The sequence below is a fragment of the Gymnoscopelus braueri genome, assembly GCF_963280865.1.
Source record: "Gymnoscopelus braueri genome assembly, chromosome: 23".
In the NCBI taxonomy this organism is placed as follows: Eukaryota; Metazoa; Chordata; class Actinopteri; order Myctophiformes; family Myctophidae; genus Gymnoscopelus; species Gymnoscopelus braueri.
Genome location: NC_137625.1, coordinates 8,937,442 through 8,962,813, shown reverse-complemented (window position 1 = coordinate 8,962,813; position 25,372 = coordinate 8,937,442). Strand labels below are relative to the sequence as shown.

At 43.0% G+C, this 25,372-nt stretch overlaps 1 protein-coding gene across 1 annotated transcript in view; it reads left to right on the top strand.

Annotated features, from left to right (window-relative positions):
* dock4b (dedicator of cytokinesis 4b) overlaps positions 1–24,028 on the top strand; it is a 260,551-nt gene extending 236,523 nt beyond the window's left edge. Inside the window, 6 exon segments of the mRNA XM_080421428.1 lie at positions 1,207–1,288; positions 5,078–5,187; positions 6,440–6,509; positions 9,344–9,460; positions 11,069–11,130; positions 20,641–24,028. Coding sequence (XP_080277554.1) covers positions 1,207–1,288; positions 5,078–5,187; positions 6,440–6,509; positions 9,344–9,460; positions 11,069–11,130; positions 20,641–21,138 — 939 coding nt within the window. The 3' untranslated portion in view covers positions 21,139–24,028.
* The last annotated feature ends 1,344 nt before the right edge of the window (positions 24,029–25,372 follow it).

The window sequence follows — 25,372 nt, the reverse complement described above, 5'->3', positions numbered from 1 at the left end:
ATGCATTTTCGGGAACTACATTTTTAACTCAAATCTTTGCTTCTGGTGGGGTCCCTGGAACAACTATTTTGATGGGCATTGGCGGCTGAACACATAATTTCGGGGGTCCTTGACATGAAAAAGTTTTTCAGACAACTGTTAGGATTTAGAAGACATTTGTAAAGATATGCAAAAAAAAATCTAGATTTAAAAAAAAAATAACAGATCTACAAGCTCGTAGCGCGGCACTCGGTGCCGCGCTACGAGCTTGTATATCTGCTATTTTTTGAATAGCCAAATAAATAAATAAATTACACAGATTTGTTCCCGGTCTTAATGGGTTAAAATGTACGTTAACCGCATTAGCCCTGGTCAGACATGTTCATCAAGATAGACCGTTTATTGCAATGATATTGCATTATATGTGGCGATGGGACTCTTGTTCCTGTGATACTACAGATTTATCTGTGCAAGCATGAACACAGAATCTGAGATAACGAACCCCCCCCCTGAAGTAGAGCCTATGAGATACAGACATTACATGGACATACTGTAACATTGAACCCTTCCACGGCATAACTTAAGATACATAGATATAACATCAGCCAATGAGGTTTGGAGGGTGACTACGCGTGGGGAACAGCCTGACTGCCATGCTGAACTATCGCAATGCCGGGAACGTATCTCTGTCATTTTAGTATTCTTTGGCTATTCAAAAATAGCAGATCTACAAGCTCATGGCGTGGCACCGAAAGCACTGAAAAATTATGAAAATGTGCAAATATTTGATATTTTCTTTTTTTTAAGCGGACATTTGTAACTCAAATCTTTGGTTCTGTGGGGTCCCTGGAACTAAATATTTTACGTACTGTACAGTATGTTCGCTTTAAAAAATATACATATTCCAAGATTTGCACAAATTCAAGATTTTTCAAAAATAGCAGATCTACAAGCTCATAGTGAGCTTGTAGATCCGCCATTTTTGAATAGCCAAATAAATCTTTAAATGACACAAATGATGCTTTCCCGGTCTTAAAGGGTAAAATAGCCGATCTGCAAGCTCACAACACGCCGCAATGCGTTATCATTATGCTACATATCGTACAAAGACGTATAGGACTCGAGGGGTTGAGAAAAGCTCCCCCCCTGTTTGTTCTCAAATTGAACCCTGATGATGATGATGATGATGATGATGATGACATAATGCACTTGTGGTTCTCCTTCCAGCCCAGCCCATCTACCTCGAGTCTCAGCTCCAATCACTCTGCCTCGCCCAACGTCACCAGCTCCGCCCCCTCCAGTGCCAGAGGTAAGACTGAGCATGCTCCACACACCACTGGTTCTCACTGAGGGGGGGGGGGGGGGTTCCAGGGGGGTCACTTCCTCAGCTAAGTGATTGATTGATATAAACCCAATGGATGCTTATAGGTGCCCGGGGAGCAGGGTTGCCAGATCTGCTTATTATAATTTCCCCCGCAAGATTTTATTTGAAAATAGCCGATCTACAAGCTCACAACGCGTCGCGTCGCGACGCGTTGTGAGCTTGTAGATCTGCTATTTTCAAATAGCTGATGTACATGTTAAAGTGCTCATGTGGCCCATAGTCGCTTCTTTTGGGCTGTTTTTTCCTAGACCTGGTTGCTTGTTTCTCTCACAGAATCTGGCAACACTGCCGGGGAGCTCAGTCGGTAGAGCACTCGCCCTACTCATACCGACAATAAGCCAATCCGACCTACTTACGGGCACAACAAATTGAAAGTGCCTAGAGGGGTGGGTTGAGACACCCTCTAGGGTCCACAGTTGCCATCACTGTCTACTATTAGTACACAGTGATGTAAGCAACACAGCTGCCGCTAATGAAATTAATAATGGGTGTGCTAGATTTTAGGTGTGTCAATACTTGCACATTGGCATGCCCTTGGCTCTGGACACATCTATGAAAATCTAACACACTCATTATTAATTTGTTTGGTGTCGGCCCTGAACATAGCACAGAGGCTGCTGTCCATGGTCCTGAAGTGAACTGTAGCTGCTGTCCATGGTTCTGAAGTAACTGTCACTGCAGCCTGTGGCCCCTGGGGTCTACACGTGGCCCCAAATGTGACTATTGACCCCCAAATGAATATTTATTGTCCACGGACCCCCATCTGAAAACATTTTGTGCCAGGGACCCCCATACATGATTTGTGTTGATAAAATGTTTATATACCATATTCCAAAAATTAACTTTTTTGAAAATAGCCGATGTAGTACATAGGGTTAAAGTTGGTTCAACTGATTTTGATGCTATATCTTTTAGCTGGGACTGCTTCTTTTGGGCTTGTTTTCAAGTCGAACGTGAATATTATGCGGCGTCTTTCACAAACTGCACACCTGGTAACTTGTCATCTGTAGCTACAGATTGTACAGGGTAGTCACGCCGCTATTAGACCCCATCTTGTTTTAACATTCACAACATTTACGTGGCGGAAAGGAAAAAAGACATCAGGAGGTAGTTGAGTGCAACAGGAAAGTGCAACGACAGAGAGAGAGAGAGAGAGAGAATTCCAAATGAGATGAAAAATGTAATGTGCTGATATGGTGAGACAAATGCTGCAGAGGGGCAGACTGAGAGGGAGGGAGAGAGAGAAAGAGAGAGACAGTTAAATAAAAGGAAAAGAGAGAGAATGACATTATTATAGTTTGTTGGAGCATGCCTCCTTAGCCCTTGAGACAATCTCCGGTCTGGTCGTAACCTCAACCAACCCTGCCTCTATTTTAACCACAGTTAAAATATTGAATTTTCTCTCTCTCTCTCTCTCTCTCTCTCTCTCTCTCTCTCTCTCTCTCTCTCTCTCTCTCTCTCTCTCTCTCTCTCTGGCCTCTTTATCACGTACGTTCGGACAGACGTGCCGATGTGTCTCTGGCCCGACGCGCGTCATAAAAATAAGAATATATGGGGACATTTATGGACGTGAATACACCCCTCCCTTCTCTGCGCAGCATGCCCCCCCCCCCTTATAAAAACGGCCTCTGTCTCTCCCATAAAGACTCCAGGTGAATTACTGTTCTTATCAGGATTCGGGGGGCGGGGGTCAGTATCTGCTGCTGGTATGATAGCCCAATCCCAGCTGTCCCCGGCACAGCCACTAATGGAACAGGATCTATGGCCGATCTAAACGTTTCTGAGTGGTTTGGATGACTAAGGGACAGGGATTCTGTGCGTGCGTGCGTGCGTGCGTGCGTGCGTGCGTGCGTGCGTGCGTGCGTGCGTGCGTGCGTGCGTGCGTGCGTGCGTGCGTGCGTGCGTGCGTGCGTGCGTGCGTGCGTGCGTGCATCTGCTGTGCATCTGCTGTGTGTCTGTTGTCCGTGATTGGTAGCTAGGAACCAAATGGACCCTTAAAATGTCTTTATCTGTGAGAGAGTACAAATGTTGGTTCCATTTTTACACTCTCACAATTAAACTCTCTCTGTCTCTTTGTCTGTCGGACTGACTGACTGACTGACTGACTGACTGACTGACTGAATCTTATGTCACTTTAAATCAGTCGGCGACGTGTTGGACCGCTTTTCCGTCCTGCACGGCTCTGGCGCGTAGGCGTTTCTCGGACGGTACCATATGCATAACATGTCTTTTAAGGATAGACTTATCTACAATGCTATTTCGTTTGACATTAGTTACCTAATATGAAACATTTCATTAAAAAAAAAATTATACTAATAAGTAATATTACATAAAACTGTTCTTGAGAGTAAAATAGATATTTAGCATTTTGTTATCTGGCAAGACACGTTAACTTTTGTTGGGAGACTTTTATAAAGCTTAAATTAAACCAACAATCAGCTCCAGTTATTCCCACGTCTGGATACACAAATCATAGTTTTTATGTTTATTTTTTTTTGGATTCTCCATAGATTGATAGATTCTTTCATCTCAACATCATGACATGTAGCCACACAGATACGGCACAGGAGCGCTGCTTTCATTGGATGGACGGATCAGAACAGAACAGAACAGTTTTGAATATAGTTTGGTTGAATCGAACTTCATTCAAATCAGGTCCGTCAGATACTGCAAATAATCGGGAAACCTCGCCGTGTCGGACAGCCCATTGAAAATTAATTGGATCCGTCAAATGATGTATTTGGTGTGAGAGAAGCTTGACTGACTGACTGGCTGACTGGCTGTGAGGGTCCAGCCTGGCTGACAGATTAGAGAGAGAGCGAGAAAAAGAGGAATAGAAACGACAGAGCGGAGGGCAGTAGATGATAGGGCTGTCAACTTTCCTCAGAAATGATATTCGAATATTGGTCTTACAAATTGGCAGATATTCGAATAAATTGACAGAAACAATACAAAAAACTATGTATCGATCCAATAAAACATATCTTTTGTTTGTTTTTATAACTTGATACATTGTTTTTTGTATTGTCCGTGTCAAATAAACATTGAAAAAATAATAAAAAAACTGTTTTTGGGCGGTGTAGCCGCCCCTATAAGTGGGGTTGGGACACCTCATTAGCTGTACTGTGATTGGCTCATTAGTACACCCCTAGCTGTACTGTGATTGGCTGACTCTATTGGCTGACTCTATTCAGCACTGTGATTGGCTAGCGAGACACATGATGACATTAATAACCTATAAATAGGATTATGCACTTCGAAAAATCCATTTTTTTTCCCGAAGTGAGCTTCCATCACTATGATGACCACTGTGATGACCACACCGCCCACTTCACACTGGGTGTGATTTTTTTTAATAATAATATAATAATATAATATTCAAATATTAATTTTCATATTTGAATATACATATTTTCCCCATATTCGAGGAATATTCGAAATTCGAATATTAATTCACCAGCCCTAGTAGACGATGTGGGGCCAGAGAAGGAGGGCAGGATGAAGTGGAGGGTTGGAGGGAGGGGGAAGAGTGGACGAGTGGATGTGGCCCATTTATCATGTTGTGGAGGTAGTGAGGCAGAACGCATGCTGGACGGCCTCACAGGGACAACCAGAGATTGGCCTTTTTCTGATTGCCTGTGTTTGCGGGTAATAGTCTAACTGTGTGTGTGTGTGTGTGTGTGTGTGTGTTGTGGTAACCTTCACCCCCCCCAGGTTCGCCCCAGATGGCAGACAAACACAAGCATTCCAGAGACAACAGTTGTCTGTCTCCGCGAGAGAGGCCGGTCAGCGCCATCTTCCCCAACCCCCTGGACCCCACACAGGTTAACACACTGTATACTACAGTACAGAGCTCTTAACCCTTTAAGACCTGAAGCCGATTCTACGCATGTCTTCTAAATCCCAACAGTATTCTGAAAAACGTATGTTTCTGTATCAGTGGTGCTCAAACTTTTTCATGTCAAGGACCCCCAACTTTTTCATGTCAAGGACCCCCACCCCCCACAATGTATTTGGCCGCGGACCCCCATCTCAAAATACTTTGTTCCAGGGACCCCCAGAAACAAAGAGTTAAAAATGTTTGCTTTAGAAATATAAATATTGAAAGATTTGCACACATTTTCACGATTTTTCAAAAATAGCAGATCTACAAGCTCGTAGCGCGGCACTCGGTGCCGCGCTATGAGCTTGTATATCTGCTATTTTTTGAATAGCCAAAAGTGTAAAATATGTCTTTTTTAGCTCAAATCTAAAAATGACACAGATGCGTTCCAGGTCTTAAAGGGTTAATTATTAGACACCTACTAGGACCTCACTTCCATGATTCACCTGATCCCAGCTCACTCTGCCAGGCTGGGATGACTCAGGGTAGAGTACTCTGTGTACAACAACTTGCAATGGGCCTGGTTTACAAGACACGAGGATCAGTGCCCATGTATCTGTTCAAATATACGTCACTAGAGTGAGAGGGAGCTCCACTGATCTCGTACCCCCCAAATTCTGCACAAAGCATGGGGATGAATGCATCGTACTATTCTGACATCAAAATGTGGAACGCCCTACCACCAAGCCATAAACTTTGCGACTCCATATTGTCATTCGAAACCACCCTATAAGAGCGCCACATTTCAACAGCACCAAGATAAGTCTTCTAGCTCGCCACCAGAGAGTACCGTCAGCTAGTTGAGGGCCCCCCACTCTTTTTTTAAACCCTAGTAATAAAGCCTAAGTGATAATTAGTTTTACAACTGATGTCACTCACTGGAAATAGACAATGTACAAGCACACAACGTGTGCAACGCGTTGTGTGCTTGTACGTTGTCAGTATTTTTGTCAGTATTTTTCTCTCTAAATGCCTAACCCTAACCCTGAATACTTTCCTAATTGTAAGCCTAATTCAACAGATATTTTTTAATCATAGATCAGGCTGGTCCTCTTGTGAGTATTGTATGAGCAGATACTTTGTGCGACACAAACACACTCCAAGAGAGACACAGGCACAGGCCAAACCTCACGTGTGTGTGTGATTATCTGTGAAGCTGATTTGAGCTGTGTGTGTGTGTGTTGTCTTTTCAGAGAGCCCCTCCTCATCAGATAGACAACACTCTACCACGGAGCGATCCCAACCTCTCAGCACCAGACAAAGGTAAAAAACACACATGAAATGAACACCCTCTATTACACACAATACACACTTTGTGCACAAGCGTTGCCGGGGGTTATTGCGCCGATAAAAATGTTGTGCGTCGATCAGAGTGTTCAGCTTTCGGGTACCCATTGCATGGGTCTGTGGTGTGGTGTAGTGTTGATTTTGACAGCAAATTTTGATTTAGTTTTAGTCATAGTCTTTTAGATAAAATTCCATTTAGTTTTAGTCATATTCTAGTCATCTGAAATGTTTTAGTTTTTGTCTAGTTTTAGTGGACAAAATATCATAAGATGATAGTCGACTAAATCTACAGCTGATGTAGGCGGTGCCTTGATGGCGTCCTAATGGCTGATTTTACACTTGGTTGCTTGCTGAAAATAGCCGATCTACAAGCTCACAACGCGTCGCGGCGCGACGTGAGCTTGTAGTTCTGCTATTTTCAGCATGCACACCCTGGTGTGGTGAGGTGTGGTGTGTGTGTGTCCCCGTGGCAGTGGGCCTCTGTCCAGACAGAGTGTGTTTGACAGGATGACCACTTGCTGTCTAGAGACACCTGTCATCATACAGCTGCTTCAGGGTCCACAGCCTCCACAGGACACACACACACACGCACACACACACACGCACACGCACACGCACACACACACACACAGTTAAGCAGGTGACTGAACACAAACTGAAAGCATTCAGGTGCACGCACGCACGCACGCACGCACGCACGCACGCACGCACGCACGCACGCACGCACGCACGCACGCACGCACGCACGCACGCACGCACGCACGCACGCACGCACGCACACACGCACACACGTGCACAAAGACACACAGAGACAGGCAGGCAATCAGGTAAAGGAGTATGCATTCACACGCAACATGAGCATACAGTACATATGAATGCAAAAGTGCACACACACACACACACACACACACACACACACACACACACACACACACACACACACGCGCGCGCGCGCGTACACCGTAGGCGTCGTTTTCCTACTCTTCTTAACCAGAGATTACAGTTTTTTCATCTCCCTTCATCCGGGTAGAGTAATATAACGGCGGGTCGCCTTCCCGCAGTGCAGACGGACGTGAGAGACATTCATATGTATGAGAGCGTATCCATTAGCACGGCTCTTCTCCTCTCATGGGTTGTCATTTCCCCGCACAGCGCAGGAGCCGCATATTTTACCATTTCGTTTTCCAGCCGAGAGAAAAGAAGAAAGGAAAATAAAATAAATAAGACAAACGGAAAATCAAGACCTGAGTCTGACCCCGCTGGGTGTAATTAAGAACCAAACTCGAGACAATCATGAACATTTTACTGAGCGTGACAACCCGACAAAAACGTTGTTTAACTTTCATTGTGTGCAGATAGGACTTTTTATGGTTTATACTGTATATTCGACCCCAAATTACAACCTTCCTAACGTCATCCGCTACAAGCCTGTACAGTTGGGGTCCGCTTAGTGCCGTTGGACGTGGTAATTCACCTTCTGTGATTAGGTCTGTATTAGTGATGGGGAGTTAAGAAGAGTGCCACTTGAGTCGGAAACGGCATGGAACGGCCCTGGAGGCTCGCAGAACTCACTCGGATAATGAGGGAAATAAATGAGACACCTCTGTTTCAAGAGGAAACGGTTAGCATGCGTTAATTCCCCTGTACACACACACACACACACACAAACACACACACACACACACACAGTCTACTTACACGCTATTTATCGCTGCGTTGTGCATACCACGGTGAGAGTTAGCTATCGCCATAAACCTTTATGCCTGGTTTATTCTTCCGCACCGAGAATAGCCGACCTACAAGCGCTGTGAGCTTGTAGATCTGCTATTTTCTAAGTATAAAGCAGGCTTTGCACCTTGGGCACATGACAATGGGGATGGGTGTGAGGATTCACACTGAACTTGTGATTATTCACAGGTGCAGTTCATAGCTTCCGTAGACACTGCGAAACATCACGCCTTCTAACACACATTTACATGTTACCTCATCAGCGTTGTTAAGGCTGTGAATCCTTGTGTCTCCTCCATCTTTCCATAGAGTCGATGTCTGTGTGCAAAATCTCACTGCAAAATCTCTCTCCTTCTGATGAAAGTTACACAAACATTTTCCAAAATGTATAAGAATAAAGAATAAATGTTTGCTTTGGAAAATGGTCGGAAACAATTAAAGTATACACCATTTTAAAATGCACAGTCCATCATATCAGACCTAAATTTAACCTTCAACTTCGACTGGCTGTCACAGGTTTTGTAGCGATTTGTAGAAATATTGTGTAGAAATAAATGTGTATGTATTTGGCCCATCATTTGTAAAATAAATGTAGATTTGATGAATAGCCGATCTATAAGCTCGTAGATGTGATATTTTTGCCAGAGATTTATTTTAAAAATGTTGGGGTTAAAAACACTTTGGAGTGAACTCCTCATGTGGGGCAGGTGCTAATCCATTGATCATCAAACACCATGACAGCTGTATATAGATGTGTATCATTCCACTGTGATGTGCTGTGCAGATCTATTGAAAGAGAGAGTAACAACAACACTCCCAATCATTTTATTGCCAAAACCAACAGGTGATTTGGTATTTTGTTTTGGTGAGCTCAGAAAAGAGCAAGTACTCCCAAACACTCTACTGTAAATTTCCAAACATTGAGTCCTTGTAATGGATGTTGAAGAACACGTGAACCAACGGGATCGTGTTTCAGTGAGATCAAATAGTGTCATGTCTCTCTCTCTTTCAACGGGTCTGGTGCTGTGTCCTCCCATGTCCATTGACTCGTGGTGTCTCTTGTCTGCCGTCCCACCATTAAGTGAGGGCCACCCCAAGTAGCTGGAGTTTAGACAGTGCCAGAGAGGGCACCCTGCACTCCTCTGACCCTGTGGGCAGGTTTCTAGTTCCTCCTGTCCCACCTAGGCCACCGTACTCAGGTAAACCGACCAATAAGCAGAAAACCAGTCTCTCCTCCTTATTCCCACCGAGGGAATGGTACTAATTCTTCCGCTCTGACTTTTGACAACCTGGCAGTCTCCTTATTTCATTAGTCTTTATTATTTTCTTCCAACTGCAGATATCTGCACCACTGTCGCTTTCTCTCTCTCTCTCTCCCCCCTCCTTTCTGCTCTTGTGTTCACCCGCCGTCGCTTGAAATGCTAATGCAATGTCTAGTTATGAGATGATACAGTCTGACTGAGCTCTGTTCTAAATCTTCAAGGCCTCTGAGAGGGCTGACAGTAAATCTCGGTCAATTCTTGGATTTGCTGTTGTTGTTTTGTTTCTCATATATACATACAGTGTGTATATATATATATATATATGTATATTTTGTTTTACTTGAAACTTTAAAGTACTGCAGTACTCGCTTTAAAAAAAATATTTACGTTTTCTGAAGTATATGCTTTTAAAATACTCAAATATTTCTGTATTGTTTACACAATGCATTTACAAAACCTTGCAACTCTGAAACTGCCTGCTATTCTTTCATCATGTCTTCACGCAGGGCAAATAAAGGCTATATGGGGTGTGTGATAAACAAGTTATATACAGTACAGTACGTGAAACTACTTCTACAGCAGGAGAGCTCTCCGTCATCAATCTAAACACTTTTGTTTTTGTAGTCGTATTTATTAATTTGTTTACAGACTTTTTTTCCCCCTGGGTCTTCTGATGAATCACGCTGCCAGCCAGCGTAACGAGGCAGACGGCGGTTTGCGTTTATTGTTTGTTTTGCTTATTTGGCGAGCGGCTGCAGACAGGACGCTGGCGTCGTACCGTAGGAATAGCAGCTCAGGGCGGATCTAGAGGAACCCTGTGGCACATCATCGCTTATTTGATTCATTGATGCTCTTAAGCTGCTGGCCCTCTCTCACCACTCCTTGTGTTTTCGCCGCTGTCGGGTGGTGGAAACCTTGTATGTCCAAAACCGTTCCTTTTTTAATTATTTTAGCCGATCGATCATAGCAGAGCTTGTCGATCTGCTATTTTCAGCTAAAGCTTTCGTCACAATACCGATGCTGGGGTTAAAAATGTAAGTAAAATAGTGAGAATAGCAGATCTATACACTCACAGCTTGTGGGCTTGGAGATCTGCTATTTTCACTACTCCTGTGCGACACTCTTAGCAAGTAAGGGCATTAATTTACCCAAAAAAACATGAAAAGTTGAAATATGGAGATACAAGGTTTCTGCCCGATGGCAACGTTTTTTCAGTGAGAGTATGTGTGTGTGTGTCTGTGTCTCTGTGTGTGTGTACTTGTATTGCTATACTTGTGAGGACCAGATGTCCCCACAAGTATAGTAGAATTTGAGAAATAAGACAATATGAGGACCAAACTGCCGTCCTAAAACGTTTGTCCTCACAAATATAAACCTGTGTTACTCGTGTTGTGTCATAGACTCGTAGAAAAAAATAGACCCCTGACTTGAATTTACTCTCTTCTCTGCCCCCTCTCTCTCTCTCTCTCTCTCTCTCTCTCTCTCTCTCTCTCTCTCTCTCTCTCTCTCTCTCTCTCTCTCTCTGCATTGTCTGGCTGTCTGCAGGCTCGTCAGCCAAGAACATGAGGTCCCAGTCTCCTGTCCACGTGTCCAGATCTCCACAGAAGGTGGGTGATGTCCCTGTCACTCAGGTCTGTTTGTTTGTCCATCTGACGGCTGGACCTGGCTGCCAGAACACTCGGCTGGCAGCTTTTGTCTGCTTGTCCCTTATCTCTCTCTCTCTCTCTCTCTCTCTCTCTCTCTCTCTCTCTCTCTCTCTCTCTCTCTCTCTCTCCCCCTCTCTCTCTCCCCCCTCTAACTTGTCTCTTCTTACATGCTCTCTCTATTTCTTTCTTTCTTTCCCTCCCTCCCATTTGCTCGTTCCTAGCCTCTTCTCCCTCAGTGCAGTAAAAAAAATAATAGCACACCATGCTAGCTCATTTTCCTCTCTCGTCTTCTCTCCATTCTATTCTATTATTATCTATTTCTCCTCTCTGTAAAGGTCAGGGTCAGTGTGACCCGCGGGCTGTTATCCGGCAACCACTAACGACCTCTCCAAACAGCCTCGGGGCCTCTGTCCTGCACCCACCTCACGCCTGGGAAACTTTGCATTATAGATCGCTTGCGAAACTGCTCGCACAGCCGAATAGTTATATATCTGTGCCTTTCGGATGCTGGGAGTTGGGGAGCATCTGTATCCATGCTCTGATCGATCCAAGAGAGTCCATTAAGTTTGCTCAGGGCGGTTGTTATGAGTTGGTAAGCAGTTTTGTGGCCATCGGGGGTTGGTGGGCCCCAAAACCGGGTTAGGAGATGTTCCGACGTGATCACAGACACCGAAAATTGTCAACTAAAGGAATTGCTGTTGGATGGATTCCAATAAGAGCACAAAAAACCTGTGCGTATAACCACCGAGTTGGAGTAAAAGGAAAGACGACTGTGACAAGTGATGGTCCCTGGTCGCATGTTATTGCTCAATCTAGATTTGAACGTGCTATTGAATGTAAGGGGCATATGATCAATGGCTGATGAATGGGTTTTCAAGATATCACCATTAGCTAATTAGCAGGCTTTTAAGTTATCTTCAGTAGTTAATTAAAGGCTCTGGGAGTTCTCTTCAATATGGCCTCGTCAGAAGTAAAGGCATACAGTAATTTAACGGGAGAACATAGAAATAGAATACATAGGTGAATTTGCTCTTATTTTGGCATAATAGCATCTGCTACATATCTGTTATAATGTATGAAGGCACCTCAATAGCCTGTTCTGATTTATTTAAAAATAGAACATTTTGTAAAAATTCTATTCCCTCTTTTGGTTGCAAAAGAACTGACATGATTCCTTAGTGAGTAGTGCTAAAACAGACTCGGATAACAGACGTGTAACTATGGGTTTATGAATTCTGGATGACCGCCAGAGGCAGAGCTTAAAACACTAGATGTTGCCTGTGTAGTGCACTCTATATCAACGTAGTCACCTCAGTAACCTGGGATGACGTTGGGTGTAGCTGTAGCTGTAAACAGTTCACTTTATTTTTCCAAGGTGGGAACCCTCGGATGGGGAGCATCCCGGCTCACCTTCCAAGAGATAGGCTACCAGATGGGGGCAGCCGGCTAGCGAGCTGCAGTCCTTCCACCTCAGCTGTACACCTCAGGGAGGGGCTCTCTCTCTCGCAGCACAAGAATCTTCACAGGTGTTACCAGTTATACTAATTAAGGTTCTGTTCCATTTAGTGTAGCACAGTGGTTCTCAAACATTTTAATTTCAAGGACCCCCATAACTCTTGAGAGTGTACAAATGGAACCAAATGGACCCGCAAGGGTCCATTTGGTTCCATTTGTACACTCTCAGAGTTGCACACCCGTAGGGGGCCATTGGGAACCCCCTTAAGGAACCATGAGGGTCCAGTTTCCAGTGAGCCAACATGCACAATATCAGCACCCTGACTCTATGAACGGAATGGAACAGAGCCTTCATTAGTATTATTAGCAACACCTGTGAAGGAAGTAAGGAGGAGGAGGCTCAATTTCTTTACAATTTGGCTGCTGTGCATAGAAAGAGCCTATTCATGCGCTGCGAGAGAGCCCCTCCCTCAGGTGCACAATATCAAGGCATGCGTGGCACTTGTCATGGCCGTCAGTAGCTATGATGGCATGGCAAACGTGATCCTAGCATGGTGGCCTCGATATGTGGAATGTCTTTTTTTCTTCATTTCCAATTTTTTTTATATTTTCATTTTTTTGGGCGGTGAAACCGCCCCTATAAGTGAGGTTTGGATATTTGTACAACAAATCCTGCGCTGTGATTGGCCAAAAAGTACCCCGCCTAACCCTGCACCGTGATTGGACAATCACAGTCTATTCAGGACTGTGATTGGCCAGTGTCACATGACACATGTGCATAGCCCTATATAAGAAACCATAACTTAAAAAAAAACATAAATTTGTTTTTTTTAAGTTATGGTTTCGTCCATCATAAAGAGTGTTTCAATAAATGTATTTATTTTTTGTACATGATTGGTTGACTCCATTCAGTATTGTGATTAGCTAGCAAGACACCGCCCACTTCACACAGGGTGTGATTTTTCTTATGCCAAAGGGAATTGGTAATGGTAACAGGAAAATCAATCATTTTGCTAAATAGGGTGAGCTTTTGACGCTGAAATCAAAACTCCCTCTGTAACAAGACACCATTTGAACTAAGCTAATCACTTTCAACATGGCGTCCCTATTTTGCGGCATGTCATCATAGGTGAAGATTTTAAAAAGTTCAAAACATATTATCTACAAGCTCACAATACACCGCTATGTGACTCGTTGCAAGGCTGTAGATCAGCTATTTTCATGATTCATTGTATGACGAAATAAATGTGTATAGGGCTTAATAATAGGCCTACTTCTAAACTCACACCTGCGCACCTTCAGGGATCTTTAATGTATGGCACCGAAGCACCTCTACAGCAAACACCAGAGAAGTATCCACAAGCGAAACAACTTACTGGGTAGCAGATCCGCTCTTTTCATTAAAACTAAGGCGGTAAAGCGCTTTAACGAGCGAATACGCTCGTTACTGAGCAAACTTTTTTTTTAACTGCGACTGAGAATTTGTCTACCAATAACGGAGAAAATAAGCAGTTGCTCTTTTCATTAAAACTTCGGCGGTAAAGTGTTTTAACGAGCGAAAGCGCTCATCAGTGTGCAAAAAAAGAATTGCCACTGAAAAGTTGTCTACTCATAACAGAAATATAAAACGGCCGATACTGCAAACGCAAGCACTTAGCCCAGTGACCATAAACTATAAAGCAGACCCCAAAACAGGCTTCTCTTAAAAAAATAAGTTACTTGCCTTAAAAAGCTAACAAAGGGAGATACTGTAGGCCTATGCATACATTGCTATCCTAGCCTCAGAGTTGGAAAACACTCTTGTCGTTCACTTATCTGTACTGTGACCGGCGAAAACACCAGCTTTGAATGTCACTGTGATTGTCTAATCACAGCCATTTGGAGGACGAAACAGTAGTTCCAACCATGGCATGGGGTTACATTGCATCTTAACGATGCATCTTTACTTCAATTCAACCTGCATTTATGCAAGAAGATACAAGGGACATTTTAGGTGGTGAGGCTTATGTACAGTACGCTACAGTACGTCTTATGGCCAACGTCATCCCAGGTCGCAGGTGACAATGTTGATATTAAGTGGCGCCGTATTGCACACTGCTAATGACTACTATGGTTGCCATTTCTTGTCTTCCCACTGTTGGTTCATGTTTGCTCTGATGGGGGTTGAAAGGACCGAAAGTTCAGAACAAAGTCAAGTCTGCATTGACCTAAGGCACATGGAAATGTCTTAATTAACATGAGTTTTCTCTGAATAGGTCTCTGAGCTGTCAGGTTTGCTGTTAATGAGCCCCGTAGTCATTCAGCTGTGTCATGTGGAAAAGGTCTTGGCGCTGGGGGGAGGGACCGGAATGAAAATCAAGTGCTGAAAGTTGTTTGGAAACGTAACTTTAGTTGAACCTCGTGTTTTGCTTTCTGTGTATTGTCATCGTGGTGTTCTTGTGAGAGCTTGACACAGACAACAATGCTAAGCTGTGGGCTGTTGTCGTGGGTGGGATGCGTCACGTATGACAGTTAGATGTTTTTACTGTCTGATTCTAGTTGGTATGTGTGCATGTTTCTGCGTGAAGAGGCTGAAAGGTACACAGAGAGGGAACAATTGTGGAAAGCACTGACGGCTCAGCAGTCAGCATGCTCTCTCAATTGTGTGTGTGGGTGTGTGTGTGCACGTACGTGCATTCTGGCAGGAGCAAAGGCCTGAAGCGAAGCACTCAGCTGCCCATCATAGGCAGGAACGGCCGCTCTATGGTCCTCAAGCATTACCTGTACCACACGTGCGCGCACACACACACACGCACACACAGCACAGAGACATGTAGCCTACACACAAACTCTACCAGCAAACAAACTCTCTATGCACTCTCCCTCTCACAGCCTCTCTCACACACCTCAACGCACACAGACACGAGTGAGTGCGGCCAGGGGCCCATTACCAGACTCACAAACCACAGGACAGGAACCTGCAAGGGACATAACTTTCGTCAGGCTTTTTTGGTATTGCTGCATTGTTACTGCTCACAGGGACTTCTCAACAGCCTGTTACCCTGGAGAGAACAGCTCAGGAAAGTGAGAGAGCTCTTTTACTCAGCATTCTGTTAAATCCAAGAAATGCCTGTCCAGTCAGGCATAAAAATAAGGAAAAAAAACACACAAAAAAAGCACATTATCAATCAAGGTGTGCTTGGTGGGTTTTTGCTCTTTCTTTCTGGTATCTACTTCCACAATGTGATTGAAAGTGTGATATAAATATTGTCTATGATTGTGCAGTGAGTGATCCCCAAAAGGGAAGCGGAATTTCCCCTGGTGGTGCAACCCTCTCTTATTGTCAGCCGTGCACAAGGGTCAGCCATGCAACCCTACCCTCTGTGATGTCAGCTGTGCAACCCTCCATGTTGTCGCTTGAATTGCGACACTTCACATTGTACTTTTTATCCACTTAAGCCCTATACTCGTTGCAACGCATTGTGAGCTTGTACATTAGCTATTTTCATATGTCCGTCCTCATCCATTTTTCTCCTCAGTGGGTTCACTAATTGATCTGAACTTGCACATGGACATTGAGGCAGGCAGTGAGGAAGTCGATTTTTTACTTTTCCCAAATTTACGCTGTTTATTAGCATTTTTGCCACGGTAGTTGCAATCCCATAGCCCGAAAGGATGGCAAAGCTGTGGTCCATCAGATCAGTGAATGGTCCCATAGTTCAGACAGATGGTGGATGAAAATGCGGTTAGTTAAAAGAAAACGGTTAACCACGGTTAATGTGATTAAAGTTTCTCCACAGTCACATAGTCAGCTAAAATGCAGTTACTGGCTGAGTTTACCATGTCAAACGGTGACCCTAAGGCCGCTGATTCAAAAATGGCTGCAAGTTATTAAATATTATGGTGTTGTAAATTCTTCAATTACATTTTATGGCTTCCTGGAAGCGATGAGCTCTGTGCGAGACATCCATTAAGCTTATGCAAGATCACACAGACAGCACGGTGTCAAAAATATATTTGTTTAAATCGCCCTTGTCCAAATAGTTAACGGATTATCTCTCTTTGCACGTGCCTGGACAGTATGTCAATACAGGTACAAGATGCACAGCTGTAAAACGACAAAAGGAAATAACGCATTTGTGCCAAATCATGTTGGTCTTAAACGACCAGCCTTGATTGATGAGGAAAGTGGGACGGGGCGGCTTTGTGTGCCCCTCCCAGCCAGAGCGATACACACCCGCTGATCAATGGCGCTCCTCACCATGCAGGCCCAATTAACCCATTCAGACCAGGAACGCATACTGAGTCATTTTAGATTTTTATAGCTATAACCATTATTTTATACTTTGGGCTATTCAAAAATAGCAGATCTACAAGCTTGTAGCGCGGCACCGAGTGCCGCGCTTCGAGCTGGTAGATCTGCTATTTATTTGTCGGAAAAATCGTGAAAATGTGTGCAAATCTTTGAATATATATGTTTTTTAACATTTTTAACTCAAATCTTTGCTTCTGGGGATTCTACAAATGTTATATCTTATGTTGCTATAATATCAGTTTTTCATGTCAAGGACCACCCAAAATGATATATATTTGTCCGTGGACCCCCATCTCAAAATATCTAGTTCCAGGGACTCCCATGCAGAAGCAAAGATTTGAGTTAAAAATGCATATACATTTATATTCAAATATTTGCACACATTTTCACGATTTATTTTCCCCAAATTGCAGATCTACACGCTCGTAGCGCGGCACTCTGTGCCACGCTATGAGCTTGTAGATCTGCTATTTTTTAAATAGCCAAAGAAATCAAAAAATGACGTAAAGATGCTCTCCCGGTCTCAAAGGGTTAAACCGTAAGCAGATATAATGGCAGCGTGGTGTAATTGCTCAGAAAACAACATTTTGATGAGCGATCGGTTTCCTGACGTCTGGCGTGGACGTCGATGAGGTGTGAAATCTTTGCCGGCTGAGTCGTTTCTGTCTTTTCTTTCGGGGTAATTCAATATTTCTGTGTCAGCACGCATTTCTATGGAGATGGCAGATTTGTGGTAGGCATAGCGTGGCCGGCCATTCCGGAGCGGAACCACGTAACCACAAAACCGTTCCATACACCGTTTTGAATAAAAAGACGATCTACAAGCTCAAAGCGTGTCGAGTCGTGATACATTGTGAGCTTGTAGAGCGGTTATTTTCGAATAGACAAAGTATCAGAAGGGGATCTCTGATAACAAATCGAAGAAAAAAGGTCCCGCTCACTGTCTGGAACTTGCAAAAAGGATCTTTGTAAAGTGAACGTTTCGGTCATTAGACCTTCATCAGGAAATGTCTGTCCTTCTAAAAGAATAGACAAAGTATAACATAGGCCTTAATTGGTTAACCACTTGAACCCCAGCATGCCTTTTCTAGGGGGAACATTCGGCAAAAATAGCCCATCTACAAGCTTGTAGATTGGCTATTATATGGCGAAGAGATGGAAAAGTTGACTAGTGGTCCGAGTACAACTAGTAACTCAAGTCCGTTTCACTAAGACTAGAGTTTTTTGTTTTGTTTTGTTTTGTAATAATAATGTAAATCTACAAAGTAACTGTGTGGGTGGTGGAAACAGAGGTGTTGAGACCACAGGCTGCAGTTGTAGCTGGAAAGAACCATGGCTGTGCAACCTTCTACAGTACATAACAATTTTCAGGGGCATGTGGGCATGCTTTTGTCCGGGGAAGGCTAGGTTAGGAAGGTTAGACATAATGCCGTGTTCATTCTGTAATATTGTTATTGGACTGTACCAGTTATCCATTCATAAGCTGTGTTCAATAAATAAATATCAAACCTTAATCAAAGCAATGAAAAACGTTAGTTGATTGCATGTTATTGCACCCTATCAAATATTCATAGAGTATGCCGTGTTTATTTGTTAATTAATTGTTGTTGTTGGTTCATTCCTAACCTGTTTATTATTTCAAGAAAGAAGTGATGTGAATACAATTGGTTAAAAATTATTCTTAGCTTCATGGAGAATGAAGTGTGTTTACTGGGAATATTGTTTTAGATCATTTCCATGTATTATCTAGTATAAACTACGTGAAAATGTGAATTCACGAGACTGGGATGGTTTACCAGGCTAGGTATAAACTAGATCTCACAACTGATCAACCGGCCTAGCCAGTGAGCTGAGCTAAGCTTACCTTGACGGATATAGGCCTATTCATCGTGGATTTGTACAGGCAAGTCTGTTATATTGACGTTAATAGTTATATCGGCATTAATAGGAGTTGCCATGCCGGGCAGGAGAGCTCACAGGCAGGTAGGAGGAGTGGTGATAGTCGGTGTCTGTCTGTGGTGGTTCTAATAGACTAAGTTGAACTTTTCTCAGCTCTTCTTCAGGTGTTGCTCCCATGTTGCTCAGTTGTATCCCAGCTGTCATTGGCAATGAATTACTTCTAGCCACTCAGTCACTTGTTGTCATTGCCAGCCAGTCTGTGCGCAAGGTTACACATTAATTGGATTGGATAAGAGGGATAGGGCCTTTGTGACTTTCTGAAGATGTTGAAAATCACAAGGGTGTCATAAATCCAGCCCGCATTTCTGAGGGGGCCCAAATTCACAAAAACGTGTGCATATTGCTAATGAATAGAGCATATAACAGAAATGGGTTTCCCATCGAAGAGATAGCAGTGTTCTCTACAAAAGGAGCTAAAAAAAACACTTTATCGCACAATGTGAATTATTATGACAAATACTACCAAGAAAAAGGTGAAAAGGCACCTAAAAATTATTTATATCACACCCACTAGATGTAACCTATCACATGCTGTATCAGAGGTAAGGGGGCACATGCCAACACTGTGCCAGAGTCACACCACGTATAGACTCTTGGTTAAAATGGGATTTATTTTGAAATACAAGCCATTATTACATCAAGGGTTTAATAAATTCAAGCCAAAAGACAGCTCTGCATGCCGCCACGATGAAAGAAAGATTAGAAAATGATCACCTGTTTCTTCTTGACCTTTAAACCGATTCTCATGTCACTCCATTTTGAACGCGCTGCGTCCACGCAGTCGAGCATTCTATTCAATGTGAGTCATTTCAGCCACCGTGGTCACGCTGAAAAAGCTAAATGGCAATTTACATGACAGCGGAGAATAACCCATCAAGACCTGGAACGCATCTGTGTCACTTTTAGATTTATTTAGGCTATTCAAAAATAGCAGATATACAAGTTCATAGCGCGGCACCGAGTGCCGCGCTATGAACTTGTAGATCTGCTATTTTTGAAAAATCGTGAAAAAAATATTTTAAATATTTTTTTCAAAAAACTGTTAGGATTTAGAAAACATTTTAAGAATCGCCCTCAGGTCTTAACTCTATAAACGCCATTGACTCGAAAACGCGTCAATTACTACTTAATCCACCCACGCCATTGACGCGTTGGATTTGCGTTCATTGTTTAATCTCTGATCGCGCTATGCTGCTTAAAATTCAATGTTATTCTCGAGTTCCACTTACTTCACCCATATCTGCATCCGGTTTCATGGCCTGGGTTCCGTTTCCGTTTTTTGATTATTTTCCCCCGGTCATTTTCGTCCAAAATAGGTAAACAAACGGTTTTTCACACGGTATAACGGACAAACGGACAGCTTCTCTTCTATAATCTATGGTCTGGGTGACGATCAGTCATCGCCGTCGTGTATCACATCGTAATTTTGACGATCAAAACAATCTGGGAGGACGTCACATCCGTTTTAATGTTTTTCCCTGTCTAATCGCTCAAGAAGGGTAACAGTGACACAAGGAGCTGATCAAGCTATCATGTGCTGCTCTCTAGTGGCGGATTTGTGCTGCGTCTTTAAAAAACAGTCCAATTATTTTCATGAAAATTTTCAAAATATAAAAATAAAAAAAACACGAAAATTGCTGGCAATGGGGGAGTACTTTATGAAAATACTCTGGCAGTCAAAGAGTTAATGGGATAATAGAATGAGAAGAGAAAAAAAAAAAGGTCTGACATTTCATTTGTTCCTTGTTCTTTTCTTCCATCAGAGCACGGCGCCTCCCTTCACCCCGTCGCCCACCGAGTGCCACACCACCGGGCTGGTCTCCAACTCCCCCGTCCTCAGCGGCAGCTACAGCAGCGGCATCTCCTCTCTCAGCCGCTGCAGCGTGTCCGAGGCGTCCGGCACCGAGCTGCCCGACCACGCGACGCCCCTCCTCCTCCCGCCCCCTCCCTCCACGCTGGCCCTCCACCCTGTCTCCGGAGGAGGGGACGCGTCGGAGCCCGTCCGCCGGGAGAACAAGACGCCGCCGCCGTACAGCGTCTACGAGAGGAACAACCCCACCCGCCGCCCCGTGCCCTTACCCCACAGCCTCTCCGTACCGCCCCCGCAGGTCGACCCGCCGGCGCTGCCCCCCAAGCCCCACCAGCTCCGCACGGGCAGCATGAAGCTGGACGGTCACCCGGCAGCCCCCTCTTCTTCCTCCTCCGCCGACCCCCGGGTTCCCAGACCCAGGCCGCTCCCCAGGAAGGTCTCCCAGCTATAGGGGCCAGTTTTTGGGGGGGAGGAGGAGTACGGCCGAGGTCTAGGCTTACGGAGGGACGGGTGGATGTTGGAATGAACACACTGGCGCGTTTTGCACTTTTCTACTGGGCACTCCCCTCTTTTTATTTTATTTTATTTTTTTATCTTCAGTTTGGCACTCTGTGACCAATACTCTGATTAACCCATTGAGACCTGAAGCCGATTCTACATGTCTCCTAAATCCCAACAGTTTTCTGAAAAACATATGTTTCTATATCAGTGGTGCTCAATCTTTTTCATGTCAAGGACCCCCAAATGTATATGTATTTGGCCGCGGACCCCCATCAAAATATCTTTTTCCAGGGACCCCCAGAAGCAAAGATTTGAGTTAAAAATATTCGCTTTAAAAGTATTTATATTCAAAGATTTGCGCACATTTTCACGATTTTTCAAAAATAGCCAAAGTGTAAAATAATGCTTTTTAGCTCAAATCAAAAAATGACACAGTTCCAGGTCTTAATGGGTTAAAGACAGACAGATTGACATGCGGGCAAAAACTAAACGGAAGAGATTATCACATTTTCACAGCTCTTTCTTATTTTATTTTATTTTAATTGTGTATTTCACCCCCCAGGGCATTGCATTGAAATATGTCATTCCACACTTTTAGCTCTGTCACGCCCCCTAGGTCTCCATGGTCAATCAGAACACAATTGTTTACGGGAACATTCTAGAAAATATGAAATAAAAAAAATAACTGACATTTTTGATAGATGTCATAATCCCAATATATGTATATTGGTATATAGGAGAAGTGTTTTTTTTTGCCTTAAGTATTGAAACAGAGTCTTTTATCCGTGAGTCTTGCACGTTTTTTTTAAGTACTCTGTACTTTTTGTATACTGTATGGCTAGAGAGGTGCTAGAGGTCGCGTATGCATTTTCAGTTTAGTGTAGTAGACACGGGTGTGTTCACAGTCGGGTACCGTTCCACCGAGTGATAAAGCAAAGATTTTTCAGGCTTTGTGCCAAGAAACGCATTAATAATGTTAACCACTTAAGCCCTATATTCAAAAAGATTTTTAAATATCTTATTTACAAGCTCACAAAGCATCGCAACGTGTTGTGAGCTTGTAGATCTGCTATTGTCACTATTTTTGTCATTATCTTTTTTTTTTACTTAATGACATGCCCAAAATAGGGAGGCCAGATGGAAAGTGGATAGGTTTTATACCTAAAATTCGCATTTGCATTCGAATAGTACCAAAGTAATAACCGCATCAGCATTTTAATTTTTTCAATTTGTATGAGGGTACCTTCACAACTATGACTGCAGTGCCGTGGCATATTTCAACCAAAAGCAGGATGCCAATATGGAGTCGACCTCAATCGAGGACGACTCGAGGGGTCGCCAGTGGAAAATTGCGAACATAACAAACCACTCGACCATCATCCCCATCGAGGAATCGGATGAAACCAACCTCTCATCCCTCCCTCAAGCTCTCAAGTGAAGTGAAGAAGCGCGCCTCCTTAACTTTGAAATTATATAAGGCTTCTCTTGATACCAGACACTGGAGTTAATTTAATGTGACCCACCCAGTGGGCTCGTATAGCCTATTTCGGGCTGAACACTGAATTCTTGAACATTCCAGAGTGGCGATTGTGAATGCACCCTGCCCCTCCTGCATGAAGTGTAGATGTACATGACGGCAGATCCATTTGGGGGGGTTTTACCAAGTATCGTGCCAAAGGAATCATAAATATGTACAGAATGCTGTAAAACAACCCCAGAACATTGGAACTTGAACGGGAGAAAAGAAACTCGGAAAGACTCGGCTCAAAGACACCTGCATATACATATATATATACAGCAATGGTTCTCCAACTTTTGTTTTTCAAGGTCTCTCCTTAACTCTGACAGTATACCCATGTGTATACTGTCAGAGTTACAGACTTGTAGGGGTCAATTTAGACCCCTCTAAAGGAAAGGAGGTCCTGGAATTCACTTTGAGAATCACTGATATACAGTAGGCCTATAGGAGTTGTGATCGCTCACAAAACAAAAATAAACGTTTTTTTTAAAGCAGTGTTCAAGGTGATGAACTTAAAAAGTCCAATCATAGTTTACCTAGCAACTTTAGACAACAAGCACAAAAGAGATTTTATCACCAACATTACGACCTGTACTGTTATTGAGGACTATTTGACAAGGAAGTAAAAAAAATACAAGTGAATTTTATCTCTACAAACTGCCACTGTCCTGCCTGTCAGATATGTCCCAGCGCTGTTGCTCTGTTGGGAAAGCATTATGGAGAAACAATCTCTAAACTACTTTTTTTGTATAGTCTAATATTTGTACAGATGAGTAGGACATTTTTATTTTCCATTTGAATAAAGAGGTTGAGGTCAATTGACTGCACTGCATCAACAATGGCCCAGTTCATCCGCTTTTAGGTAGTGAAGTCAGCAAATTTGACGCAGTTTTGTAAAAAATAAAATGAAATAAAAGAGAAGATTTTAGCAGAAAATAATGATCTCTTAATTTTTCTCCTGGAAATTAACTTCAGTATTGCTTGTATGTTTCACTTTTGTACGGTTGATTTCCTTTTTAATTTGTTGTGAAATATTTGTGATTAAATATTCACATTAATCAGTACTTGAGAAATTGTAAAGTATATATCGAGATTGTTGTAAGTATGCCAAATATAGGACACTTTGTGTATTACTATTAATGTAAATACTGTGTTTTTAACAAAATGTAGCTATAACAAATTTACAGCTTTGAATGTTGAAAGCAACAAATTATTATAAATGTTCAAAAATGTATGTTTGTGTGCGTGTAGGAAAAGCTAAGGTCATGCATAACGACACCTAACACATTTACAAGTTCAATAAACTGCCCTATGTAATAAAAAATGCTCTGATCAACAGATTTGTAATGACTCGTGCTGGAGATCTCAGTACATCTTCGACTCATGATTGAAAACCTCTTAAACCCTATTATATGTCATTGACTCGGGGCCCCCGGGCTCTATCCTTGGCCCACTCCTTTTTCCTCCTCTGAAACAGCTGATGTACCAGCAGCTTGTTATATATCTCTGCTGTCCGGCAGAAACCAGCTAACTCCAAAATGTTCAGGAAAAAAAAAGAAAGAAAAAAAGTGGAGTTAGGAGGTTTTGTTCATCATTGATAAGAACAGCTGAATGGACCTCTAAGCTCACAATGAGGTTGGAGGTCAAAAGGGGGTGGAGTCTGCAGTCAGCTAACTCCACCCCCTTTTGGTGGAGTTAGCTGGTTTAGCAGAAAGTTTGAGGATCCAATGGAGTTGGTTTTGTCAGAAGCGCTTTTTAATACTTTTCATTGGTTCAATATTTTTTTAACCAACGCACAGACGTAAAGGGTGTTCAATAGCACTGATATATGATTTTTTTTTTAAAAGCTCACAAATGGAGTTAGCTGGTTTCTGCCAGACAGCAACAAAGGAACAACCCCAGAATATTGGAACTGCAACGGGGAGAAAAGAAACTCAGAATGGCTCTGCTCAAAGACACCTGCATATAAATGTACAGCCAATGGTTCTCAAAGTCTTAGATTTCAAGGTCTCCCCTTAACAATACAGTGGTGGACCATTTCAGTTGTGTGCTCTGTATCGTTCTCCTTCACAAAGTATACGAGAGCTGTGCGGGCGTGTGCTGTGGGCTCACTCCAGCTATTGTTATTTTTGAAGGAGAAAAGCTCTAATGATTATTTGATGTGATGGTTGCAGCTGTGCGGTTGAATCGTCAGCCATTATTCAGTCTGTTTCGATCACATTTGCGACCAGAAGAGGCGTACTAATGGCTGATTCAGGACAAAGGTGATGTCTTCAATTAGGATTTCAAAACCATGACGGAGTACGGTGTCTTGTTTTAATGAGGGCACACTGTGAGTGAGACTCGTATGCCTCACCCTCAAAAACAACTCATCCTCAACCATTCTAGCGATAAAACATAAACACAGAGTTTGATGTGTAAAAAAGGAACAAAAAATAGAATAGGTGAAAATAGCCAAAACTCACAACACATGCGACATGTTGTGCAATGTGTTGTGAGCTTGTAGATATTTTTTAAAGTAGGGATTTTTTTATTGTGATATTATCAAACATGAATATCAAACATATCAGTCTATATTTCCCTAAAGGAAATGCATTTATTTAATTAAGTCGGACCAGAAGCAGGGAAAAATGTATATCCCCACCGGCCATAGAAATTCATGATC